General features: G+C 45.1%; 2 protein-coding genes across 12 annotated transcripts in view; both read right to left on the minus strand.

Moving 5' to 3' along the window:
• COMMD1 (copper metabolism domain containing 1) overlaps positions 1 to 3,256 on the minus strand; it is an 80,018-nt gene extending 76,762 nt beyond the window's left edge. For 3 of the 11 annotated variants that reach the window (XR_012622359.1, XM_074817328.1, XM_074817330.1), the window contains exon 1: positions 3,014 to 3,249. Coding sequence is in view for 8 of the 11 variants with exons in the window: in XM_074817328.1 (XP_074673429.1) it covers positions 3,014 to 3,211 (198 nt within the window). In the remaining 3 variants the exon portion in view is untranslated. Of the gene's footprint in view, positions 1 to 3,013 lie in introns of all 11 variants that reach the window. The other 8 variants (XR_012622357.1, XM_074817324.1, XM_074817325.1 and 5 more) reach the window with 5 other exon arrangements.
• Positions 3,257 to 4,238: 982 nt separating this feature from the next.
• CRLS1 (cardiolipin synthase 1) lies at positions 4,239 to 10,000 on the minus strand. Its single transcript, XM_074817331.1, has 7 exons — positions 9,510 to 10,000; positions 9,016 to 9,153; positions 8,307 to 8,436; positions 7,761 to 7,846; positions 7,270 to 7,338; positions 6,854 to 6,945; positions 4,239 to 5,169 (listed from the first exon to the last, which is right to left on the minus strand). Exons 1-7 carry the CDS (start codon positions 9,837 to 9,839, stop codon positions 5,082 to 5,084), a joined length of 933 nt encoding a protein of 310 aa, XP_074673432.1. The 5' UTR covers positions 9,840 to 10,000; the 3' UTR covers positions 4,239 to 5,081.
• Positions 10,001 to 11,820: the final 1,820 nt, after the last annotated feature.

Below are 11,820 nucleotides of genomic sequence, written 5' to 3' on the forward strand. Positions count from 1 at the left end.
AAGACATGACCTCAAAGACCACAGCTGTTACCAGTTTTGGTTCTTAAAGCAGCACATGGGGAAGGTGATATACTCTCCCCAACATATCATCATCTTCCTAAACTCTATACCTATTTCACAACAATGTGTAAATATCCAATAATTTTAGTCATCTGTGTTTTGGGGGACCTGAATTAACATTATATCCAGAATATGACATCTCAACAGTGCTTGAGTAAGAGTTGTACTTGAGAGGGAAAGAAAAAACCCAAACACAGACAAAACCAGAGAGTCTTAAGTCCAGTAAGAATCAATCTTTAGGGCTGAGCTTTCATTCCAGGCTTTTCAGGGCATCACATGAATCCGATCATTAAAGAAACAATGGACCCTTCATAAAAGCAGAAAATCCTCATCAAATTCCAAAGCTGTCAGCTGCATTTGCCTGCCTAAGTTTCTCTAGCTATTTCCTCTGGATGTGGCACTGTCTTTCTTCTGGCCTCAAACATATCATATTGGCTGAGCAGCTGCCACATTTCAGTGATGGCTAAAGAGCTACCCATTTCTGCAAACAAAAACAAAGCCTATATAGAGTCTGGAGATTATTCATATGAAGTTATCATTTATCTAAAGTTACTGTACTGCAGTACTGCACTGAAATAACTAGAAAAACACTACTTGTGTTTCTTGTGTTATCTGCCACGTCTCTCAGAGGTAAGTCAAAACTACCCCAGAAAAAAGCACCAAGCAAAACGAGTGAGAAAAAAACCCCCATATAATCATCAGGTCTGAAAAATTACTATCAGAACAGGGGAGAATGGGTACCACAGTAAAATTTGACTTCGGCAGATTTAGAAATGAAACTAATTTTAAAAATAAAACTGAAAAGTGAATGAAGAATTGAACAGGAATCTACAACAAAGTGTTGAAATATCAGCCAGAATACACGGGGAGGGATGAAGGTGTAGGGAGTATTAGCTTCTTTTTCTAAAAGAATATGATACAGCAGAAAGCCATCTTTTTTTTCAGTGATCCTGTCTGGTAGAACTCAAAACTTCCTGGCTTTTAGCCATGGATTCAGACACTGATCCTCACTGGGCTTTGGTTCCTGAGTTCTGGTAATGCAGGTGACCACCACCTCACGAGACAGCACAGAGAACAGGCAGTGTGTCCAATTCAGAGAAATTCAGTATATCAACAGCTACTGATTTCGGTTGACTTCAATATGCCAGCAAAACAGCTTGCTGCTGAGGAAAGAGCACATCTTGCTTCTCGCTCCCCTTCACTCCCAGCTATGTCACCCCAACTGTCTCCTTTAATCATCCATGATGCTCGTCAGATCTTTGTCAGGAGACAATATAAGCTCAGGAACTTTGCAGTAATTCTCCTTTTCTTCCTCCCTTTGAGTTATTCAGTAATCTGACAGAAAATGGTTCACTCCCAGAGCAGTCCACAAAGCACTGTAGTTGTCAAAAGGTTAAGGAGAAGCGGCAGTGCATGGAGCAAAAGGGGCAAGACCCCCCACTTTGGCCACACCATACTTCCCAGCTGGTGTACTGCATCTTGCAGAACACGTGGCAGATCTGATCGCTCTGCCCAACAAGGTGACTGTCTTCAGGCGTGAGCGACAATAAAGAAATATCAAAGTGGCACGTTTCAGACGTGCAGTCCCTTATCTGATCCACAAAGAGGGAGGCTACTGCGTTATAACAGCGCTGTGGGCACAGAATAATTAGGAGAGACTAAGCTGGGTGCTCTGCTGAATCTGGTGACACTGCACTTAATGATTCAGTCATTTAAGGTAGCATCTGCTGGGTGAACATGCATGTTTGCACTAACATACTGAAGCAGCAATACAGAGAAAAAAAAGAGGACTTTTACACTAGTTTTTCTTTTAATAAGCACAGCACACTTACTTTTGACCTTGTAACAAATAAGAACACAGATAAAAGCAAGCAAAGTCAATTCCTTTTAAAATTTGTCTTTTTTTCCATCATACAGACTAACACAAAGTTATCCCAAGGATTCTTTAGAGAACAATAATGTAAAAGATGTTTTGAAAATCAGATTGATCATCTTCAGCAGTATAAATAGCATGCAGTAAAAATAACGTGTAGCAATAGGGAAAGCAGAACAAGCAAACATGCAAGGGAAAAAGACAACATAAAGAGCTCACTGATAAATACGGGGGTTTGGGCATGAGAAATTATGCAGCCAAAACTGTGCTACTGCATTTAGTTATTTTTTTTTCCTCACATGAGCGTACGAAAAACTACCGACCAAGTTTGTAAATCCTGCAAAGCAGTCGTGGATTTAACCACCAGGTGGCAGCGGCCATCTAAGTATTTCGCACCCGGGGGCTCCCTGTGCCACATCGAGCTGCCGGGAACTACGCTACGCTTTGAACGGAGAGCAAAAAAAACCCATTCTGGAGGAAAATAGCTTCTATTCTTTTAGACATAAAGCAAAATTTGTTTGCTATTTAAAACAGCTCTCTTCGTAATTGATGACAGTTTTCCCAAAATACAGTTTTCTTGTAAGGAATCTGTATTTTGAACAGCAGCTCTTCTCAGAAAGTCCTCAAAGAGTGGTAGTTATTTCCACGAGTGTAAAACCCACGAGTCGGCTTTCACCTCTCTCTGCGCACCGGCTTGCCGGGCTGCTGTTGCTGCGGGGACGGGGAAGGAAAGCCCGTCCGAGCCGGGCGCTCGCCACTCACGACTCGTGCAGGGTGAGGGCTACAACCTTTGCTTCTGGGCTACGCCGGCTGCTTCTGCCCTCCCGGCCACGGCTGGGCCGGGCTGTGCTCCCAGCCTTGCCCTGGCGCCAGGCCTGGAACTAGAAGCGCCCGGCACAGCTCAGCCCCGCGCTGAGGGCGGCCGCTTTCACCCCCGCGGCAGCACCCCCAGTCCCAGCTGCCGCCAGAGCCCCCCGCCGGAGAGGAAGACGCTCGTCCCGGTGTGGAGCGGGGCGCCGGACACCCCAGCGGCGGCGGGAAGGGTTTCCCCCGGGGTAGGCCCCCCCCGAGCCCCGGTACCTGGAGGAGGCCGCCCATCTTGGCGCGCAGGGCGCGGAACTCCTCCGGCGCCGCCTCGGGGTAGAGCTGCCCGCGCAGCAGCTCCTCCGTGATGTCCGCGTTGCCGTAGTAGGCGGCCTGGGCGATGCCGCTGAGCAGCGCACTCAGCGGCTTGGAGCCCTCGGGCGGCGGCGGCGGCGGCGGCTCAGGCGCCGCCATTGTTGAGGGCGGAGCCACCGCCGGTCCCGGCCCGCCCGCGAGTACGGCGGCCGCGGGGGGACACGCCGCGCCGCGCTGGCAGGCGCCCACGCGTGTCCCCGCCGGAAGAGACGCACCGCGCTCTTCGCAGGCTGATCGTGACTATCAAGTACCCGCCGCGTAAGTGGAAAAAGCAGTGGCTCTGCCATCCGGACGGATTTTATTTCACGCAAATACCGAGGCACGCACTGCCGAACAATTGTACATTTCATTTCCGACCCACACAGGTGTAACGACACGCACCAACACGGAGCCTTCGCTGGCCAGTATCCTCCAGCCCCTGAAGCTTTCATGCAGTGCTTCAAAGGTATCTGTGATTAACAGAGGAAAAAATGAGAACACACGCCCCACCCTCCCCAAAAAACCCCACAACTAAAACCCAATCCCATTAACCAGAACCAAACAGGAATGACATGCCTGGGTACAATAAATTTCTTTCTAAACTGTTTCTTCCAAGAAAAAGCACTCTATTTTACTAAATACTTAGATATTTTAAGGAAACTTCCATAGGCTTTGCTCTCTGTCCCTTTGCTGTAAGATGCAGGGTAGATCACAAAACACAGTTAAGAAAAGGGTACTAATAAAAATCAAGTGTTTTCTCTGTGCACTGCTATACAAGTTTAAATATAAAAAAATATTAAAATGCTTTGTATATACACAAGATATGCAGTCACAAAAGAAACTGTGCTCTCAAGAGATGTCTACTGCAAATTTTCTTCTGCTAGTAATACAGTATCATTTACCATTTGATTTCCATTATTTAAGCCTTTCATAGCTGCACTCTTTTTCATGACAGACAAATACCCACACTGCTCAAAAATATAAAACATAAATTTATGATCAACATGATCTGTTCTGCCTAGTTCTTTATTCTGCATCTTTTTGTAAGTAGAGAACAGGCAAAGAACATGTGCAAGTTGCCCCTGCCTGAGGGGGAGCACACCATACCCCTCCAGAAGCTAGAGGTACAGGAAGAACTAACAGTACGTGCATGTAAAAATTTATTCCAGTCTCTCCATTCATTTGAACAATATTTAAAGCATCCTTTTTCACACATTTAGATTAAACAGCACCTTTAGAAGCTTTAAAGAATCTGGAGATACAGGAGTTTCTTTCAATCTCTAGAAATGAACACATAGGATGAGAAATGTAACTCCATGTGGGTACAGACTCTTCGCTGCACGGCTGACCCTTCTGAGACTCAAAACTCTTCTCTGACGAGTACAGTTCACTGTTGCTCATACATAGAAAGGAAAGGGAGCAAGGTAGTAACTCTTCATGGCTTATCTGTATCACCACGGAATACAAGGTAAAATTTCTATCACTCTGGTATAAATTTCTGAAGATATTGTTCCTGCTTTCTTCTGCTGCAAACTGAGGTATGTCATTAAGTCCTAATGAGCAACGCTGGTTTACTGACTTAGTTTGAGGTACAAAGACAAATTTGTTCTTATAATCACTTTTTGTTCTTGATCTCAGCCTACTCAGTGCCTTGCATGAAGATGGCGAAAAGCTGGTGAAAAGTGCATATTTTGACTTAAAAAACAGTATAAAATTATTCAGAATGCACATGGCAGCAACCGGTAACCTGTGTCTTTAAGAATATTATTTATTTGTTGTTGTAAACAACCTTATTTTTAAACAAATTAAAAATACATTGAAAAGTCTCTCTCTATGTATATACACAGTACATGTTGAAACTTCACTTCATTGCGATGCCATGGTTTAAGCAGAAAAACAAGAGTTCTTGATCCAAAACTCAGCTGCAATACAACGCTCTTCGGCAGTAGGGCACACCACGCTGCCAAGACCCGGTCCTTTCAGGAATACTTCATTTGTTATTTATCACCTGAACCGTTTTTCGGCCATAGTGGTAATAGCTGTACGCAGATGTTACCGTTGTGAAAGCCGTGATGCACCTTTGGGGAAAACAGTTCCTGTAAGTTGCTTGAATCTAAGTACAATAATAAAAAGTGTTATTTTTAAGCGTCTTCCCTATGTTTCACTACACAGTCAAGGACTATGACCTACAGAAATGCAGTTTACAGTTTATACGCTGAAATTCAGTGCTAAATGGAAGATTAGATAAACAAAGGAACTGCCAGCCAGCACTAAGTAGCATACTTCAGTGTGCTACTTCAGTACTTCAGTACTTCAGTGTACTTCAGCACACTAGGCCAAATTTTTACCATATTAGCACTTGTTTTAGAGAAGGGAAGACAAAATGTCTGTTTCACTATTTGTACCCTCTATCGTTTTTACCAGCTTGAGAACTTGAGAACTGATGTGAGAAAGTATCCCTTCGTAATATGAATTGGGGGCATTCAAAACATACAAACCATACAAGACTTGAACTTACTGTTTTACCAAGTTCCAAAGCTAAAGCACAAGTTTTGGCTTCAGCCTCTTTTGTCCCCTTCCCAGACACTGGGTAATAACCATAATATTAATTAATAAATAAATAAAATTTCTAAATTAGCAGTGCTCCTCTGTGTCAAAGGTTGACACCACGCAGGTGTGAGCCACCGCTACAGCCCTGCCCCTCCATCACCGCTGCCCTCCCTGGACACACTGCCAGACTCATCCAGGTCATTTTTGAGCATTTAAAGAGGAGCCTGGTAAGTTACACCCAGCATTTCTCCATTATTCATGACATCATAACTCTCTCATGGTCCCGGACAAGCAGCAAGGTAAGCGTCTTTCACAGATGCAATTCTAGATCTGGCTCTCCAACAGGATGAAAAACCCCACTGACTGTTAAGATCAAGGTTCCTAGTTCCCTAAAAGCTTTGGGTTTTGGTTTGTGGGCTTTTTTTTTTTAATAAAATGCAAGTAACACTGGATTTTCCACTGCTTTAAACTAAGTTACTAAGTAATTCTGCTATCTGCTGTTCAGCCTCTTTGTTCTGAACTCTTACCTAACTGCTCAGGAGAAGTAACTGCACTTGTACACCTGCTGTCAGCTACAATTCGGATTCAGATACAGTTCAGATCTGCAGTGATAGCAGTGAAAGGAACAGCCATTACATAAGGAGGTACGTTCCTGTATGCCTGTTTTCATTTGATCCCTCCCCTTCCTTCCTATAGTCTAGCAGGAATCACCGATCTCTTCAGGTGCTTTTCAAAGTGGCTTCAGAAACCTAGATTTCAAGACAGCAGATACAGTACAAAGCAAAAGTAAGAAAACACTTCCTGTCTATTTTTTTACTGATATCAAGGTTGCTTTTCCAAGGACCCTTACAGCATATAAGCATATTACACCAATAAAGAGCCCATAGAGCGTTTCTACTTTCTTTTCTATTAATCTGAATTTACATTTTACCTGTGTACATCATGTCTATTCTGAAGACTTGTTTCTCAGCTATTATTCCCAGATCTTAACTAGCTTCCTTTGACTACTTTTTGCTTGTATAGTAAATTAAGTACCAATAAATATCTAGGTCCTGTGTCAGTTAAGAATAAACATGCAAAAATTCAGGCATACAGGTCTACTACATCATCTGGGCACAGTTTTTTGTTCCACACAATTAGATTAATCTCAATTACCAGTTTCTTTAGGAGTACATTGTATTATCTGAAAAAAAAAGTGAAGAGATAAGTTACCATAATGTCTGCAGATATATGCTGTCCACATAATTGAAAACAGGAGCTGCTAAAGAAGCTGCCACCAAAATTAGCTGAACCGCTGTATTCATCTGATAAAAGCAAAATAGGAAATGTGACCAAAATGAAGACGTGTACTATGCAAGGAATACCAATATACACTTTTATTACTGGTTTACGTATTAGTCTATATACAGAAAACTTGTTTAGAAACCTCTTTTAATGAATCATTTTACACACTCAAAATTAGCATGTGCTCTGACAGAGTATTATTGAAAATCAGGATGCAAGTCGCCTCCAAATTAGCTGGCACTATTTTGGAACCGCACTCAGCAGTAGGAGTAAACAGCCCCCTCCCTCCAAACTAGACACCACCCCAAGTACTGAGGAGTTATCTCTTGTGACAAGTTGCTTACCTTGCTAATGAATGTTGGTTTTAATTGGGCAGTAGCGTAACAGGGGTTAAAATACCTACTGAGTGTTCTCTGTTGGGGGAGAAAAAGAGGAAAAAAAAAAAAGGCAATTCTAGTATATTCAATTTGATACACCTCTTCACATGATACAGAAAAGTCAACTGTAGCACTAAAGAATTATACTGCTACTGCTCTTGTATGATATATTACACATCATACACAGGAAAAAAGTTATCAGTAAGTGACTCATCTCTATGAAACCTATTTTATGAAATCCTGTTCTGCTTACAAATCTATCTGGCAAAAGTGCAAGCACAGCCTTACATCTTAGGCTATCCACCCAAGTTTTGAGCAACCATCTCAAGATTAAAAACTCTTGGTTATAACTTTGTTAAAGCCTTATTAATTTTTTTATACATGTAAAAATACAGAAGATTTAATCAAAATAAAATGATTACACATTCATACAATTTTGTTTAATGCTATGCACTTACCGGTGGAGAAAGAGTTTTGTATCGCACATAAAAAACAGCAGCAATGAGCGCTACATCCCTCAGAATAATCATGGAAGTAAGTGAAACTGAAAAACCAAGCCAACAGGATCTACTGAAAAATCACATCCATGATTAAAACCAAAACAAAACCAAAAGAGCACAAAATATGAAGCAAGAATAACCACTCTCAAATTCTTCTGAACAAGTTTTATGCGTGACTGAAGATTTTTAATCCGACTTCTGAAAGGGTGTAATCTGAAGTCTTAAACCAATCCAGTCTACAAGAAAATTTTTGCATCAAAGAAAATACATTTGAAAATGGCAGTATATGCTAGTTGGTTTTGTATATGGCAGCACACTCTTTCTGTAAGGTCTGCTGGAGGGGGTGGTTTTTAAGTATTTAATAGGAGCAAATAGCAAAGTGCAGCCGACAAAGCAAGAGTTCCAAGCCATACACAGTCTTCCTTCCAGAAACACAAGAAATATTACTACACATAAAATTAGCTTCTTTACCTTATATAGCACACTCAATTGACATTTTCTCACCTGGGATAAGATTTGCACAAGTTAGGCTCACATAGAGCACACTGATGAGAATTTTATCAGCGAGAGGATCAAGAGCACTTCCCAAAGCTGATTTCTGATTAGCCCAGTTTCGTGCAATAAATCCATCCAGCTAGGAAAAACAAAGTTCAATGTTTCTCTGTTAGAAAACTAAGAATAAAAACAGCTTACACATAGTACTGTTACAGAGATATTTCATGAACAACATCACGTAATACAGCTAGTTTAACTAAGATGAAGTACGATACCCGTTAGTTGATATTTGTATCATGTTTTTTCAACATTGCATTCCAGATTCTGGAAGCCTCTGAACATATTTAATTCTCATTATTTACCAAAAAAAAAAAAATAGGAAAAGATAACTGATGGTGGAAAATTCACACAATTCTTGTCATGATAGGTGTAGCGGGTACACCTGCACGTGGTAACAGACCACTAGATGCATAAGTGCTGCCTGGAAATCCTGACAGCCCCTTTGCTCCACCAGCACTAAGTCCCCTTCAGGCATCTGCGAGCCCCCTTTGCAGTGTCTCAAAGGATGTATATAGCATTTCTAGATAACAACGCATGTAAAAACTGGTTTGTTTTATTCATTTCCATTCTACACTGGAGTCTAAATTTCAATGCATGTCAACGGGACCACCGCAACCCACGCTATCCCCGAAGTATTTCCGAACTGATGCAAACATACCAAATCCGTTACGCCAGCCAAAACAAAGACACCTAGTGCAACATTGAAATTTTCTTCAACAATCAAATAGCCTAAAACTGGCGCCAAACCCATTCTTGCCATTGACAGTATATTTGGGATCGTCCAGGGGTTTTCATACTGTAAAGCAAGAAAGCAAAAACTTGAGGCCAGGAAGGCAAACGCCCGCTTGGCATGTAACAGAATTAATCAAGACAAACACACACTTTAAGCTGAACTGGCCACAAAGCCGTCTAGATTCTTGGAAGCAACCTGCCGCTTGCGCAAGACACACGGACACGGCCTCTATTAAATATTAACTCAGCCTTCAAAAGGAAAACACGCCGCCACCGAGAGGCCCGAAAAGCCCTTGTCGGGCTGTTAAATCTGGGCGTGACAGCGGTGTGCAGCTGGCAGCGCGATGCACCTCGGCCCGCCAGCGGCAGGGCCCCCCCGCCCGCTCCCCGGGCCACCCCCCCGCCCCGCGGCTCACGTACCAGCTCGGCGTAGCGCCCCGCCACACGCCGCTGCCGGGGGGGCTCCGGCGGCGCGGCCCCGCCGCTGAGGAGGCGCCAGGCCGCGGGCGCGCGCAGCAGCCGTCGGTGCAGGGCGGGCGCGGCGCGCGGCCCCGCCACAGCCCCCGCGCCCGCCGCCAAGCAGAAGACGCCGCCGTTACCATGGCGGCGGCCGCCCGCCCCTCCGCCGCGCCCCTCCGCCGCCGCTCCCGGTCGGCTGGCCAAAGGCCTTGAGCCGCCGCCCGGCCGCCTCCGCTCCGCGCCGCGGAGGAGCCCCCAGAACCCCCTGCCCAGCCAAGCGGCGGCCAGCATGGTGCGGGGTGGCGCCTGCCCGCGGTCCCTAGGCGCGCTGCGGCCCTGCCCGCCGCGGCGAGCGGCCTCCCGCCGCCAACGCCATCCGCCGCCCCGACAGACTGGCGGGGGCTTGGCGACAGGGTACGAGCCGCGGGGTGTGCGTGTGCGGCGACGGGGGGGGACGCGCGACTCTTTGCGGCGCTTTACGGCAGTCCCCTTCTCGGTCGGGCCGCGCGTTTTACGGCAGGCTGCCACCCGCGGCGGGCGCGGCGGCTGAATGACAGGGGGAGTGCCAGCTGTGAGGAGAAACAAGGGGAAAACCGCTTTTCCGCCGTTTTCCGGCCTACCTGTCGGCCGAGGTTCTCCCCCGGGAAACCCCGGACGCGGACGGCGGCGTCCATGGCGGCATGGCGGGCGGCTGCCCGGGATCACCCCGCTCCTCACGGCGGGGCAGCTTCGTGGGGCCGCGCTTCTTCCTGAAGCTGTTCTCTTAGAAGCCCTTTACGGAGGAAGGGGAAGGTTTGCTTTACCGTAAGAGGCTTCTCAGAGGACCTAAGTAGCCTCTTGTTCCCGGTACTTGCTCTTCACCCTCCCTTGCTCACGTTTACTTTAGCTCAAGGAGAAAGGAGAGTTTACGTTTCCAGATGCAATCATTTATTTGCTTGTGAGGCTTGCTCCTGCTCACCTTCCCTAACAGAGACACTTATTTTTCATACTTCTAGCATCAGTTTATCACCTAACTAAGGTTTGACCCCCAGGTGTTCAATCAGCTTTACACACAGGAGTCAATAACAGACAAAACAAGGGGAGACTCTTAAAAAAACCACCTAAAACCAAACACAAGAACCTAAACAATTGGATGTAGGATATTTAACTCAGCCTCTTCCAGAGATGTTTGGAAGAATTGTGAAAGAGGGCCTTGTTAATTCATTAATTCCTCTACCACATCAATTACAGTTGGCTTTTTTTTTTAAAAAAAAAAACATGGGGAGGGTGCAGCATCAGCAAGTTCAGAGGTAATACAAAAGCAGGATGAGTGGCTGATACACCACCAGGTTGTGCTGCCACCCCGAGGGACCCTGACAGGAACCTCATGGTGCTGGGCCCCCGGCTAGAGGCAGCCCTGCTAGAGCAGGGGGGCAGATCCCTTCACCCCCTGGCCAGGCTGTGGTTCTGAGCACAGACCTCACAGGCCCAGGGGAGGGGAGTGGAGTGGGACCCCCACTTCTGAAATTCCAGTTCTGTCCTCTCCCTTAAGCCCTGGCTCTATGGTGCAAATCAGATTTCTTCTACTTAGAAAAAAACTTCACCCCAAACTCTGCATTAATCCATTGGCAAAGGTTAAAATCAATGTCTAACACCTACTTCCCGTTACCTGATAGAGTAGGTAGCCACCTCATGTAGGATTAACTCCCACTTTGCGAGGTGGTGTAGTTCCTCTGCTGCCCAAATGTTAACACTTGGGGACAGATGGCAACTACTGTATGCCCACACATCAAAAAAAGCCCTTAACCACAGTTACCACAACAAGCAGACAAAACCAGGAAAGAGCAGGCTGCTTGCTACTTAAGGGATCCTATGTAGAGAGTTATAACTTCTTAGTTTTCTCTTAAGCAGTGCATCTGTCAAACTAGTTTTCAACTTCACGTATATTAAACTAGATTCACACTGAGGCAGCACAGAGCAGTTTAACACATTCTTTCAAAGCTGTAAAGCTTGTGATTTCATACAAAACTGCTGTGGAAGGATGCTGTAGATCAGTTCCTTAAGTCAGGAAAAAAGCAGAAATAATGAAGCTTATTTTCTTGTCTTACAATTATGGAGAAATAAAAGAGGGAAAACAGAAGTATCAGCAATGCATTCTTGAATTTTTAAAATATTTTTTGGGCAGTTCTGTTTGTTTTTTAATACTTAACACTGAAAGCTTCTCCTCTGCCATTTTATTGCACTAGACCATGATTCTGATCTCCCAAAAGTCAGGAAACATTCAACACTGCTC

This window comes from Strix aluco, chromosome 3 (genome assembly GCF_031877795.1).
Source record: "Strix aluco isolate bStrAlu1 chromosome 3, bStrAlu1.hap1, whole genome shotgun sequence".
Lineage (NCBI taxonomy): Eukaryota > Metazoa > Chordata > Aves > Strigiformes > Strigidae > Strix > Strix aluco.

Bases quoted from the DNA above. Each gene is read 5' to 3' on its own strand.
- CRLS1 (XM_074817331.1), bottom strand. From the start codon at position 9,839: ATGCTGGCCGCCGCTTGGCTGGGCAGGGGGTTCTGGGGGCTCCTCCGC. The intron at 7,847-8,306 runs GTGAGAAAATGT...TTGGTTTTTCAG, and splicing joins TTGTGCAAATCTTATCCCAG to TTTCACTTACTTCCATGATT. The intron at 7,339-7,760 runs GTAAGTGCATAG...CTCCCCCAACAG, and splicing joins ACAAAACTCTTTCTCCACCG to AGAACACTCAGTAGGTATTT.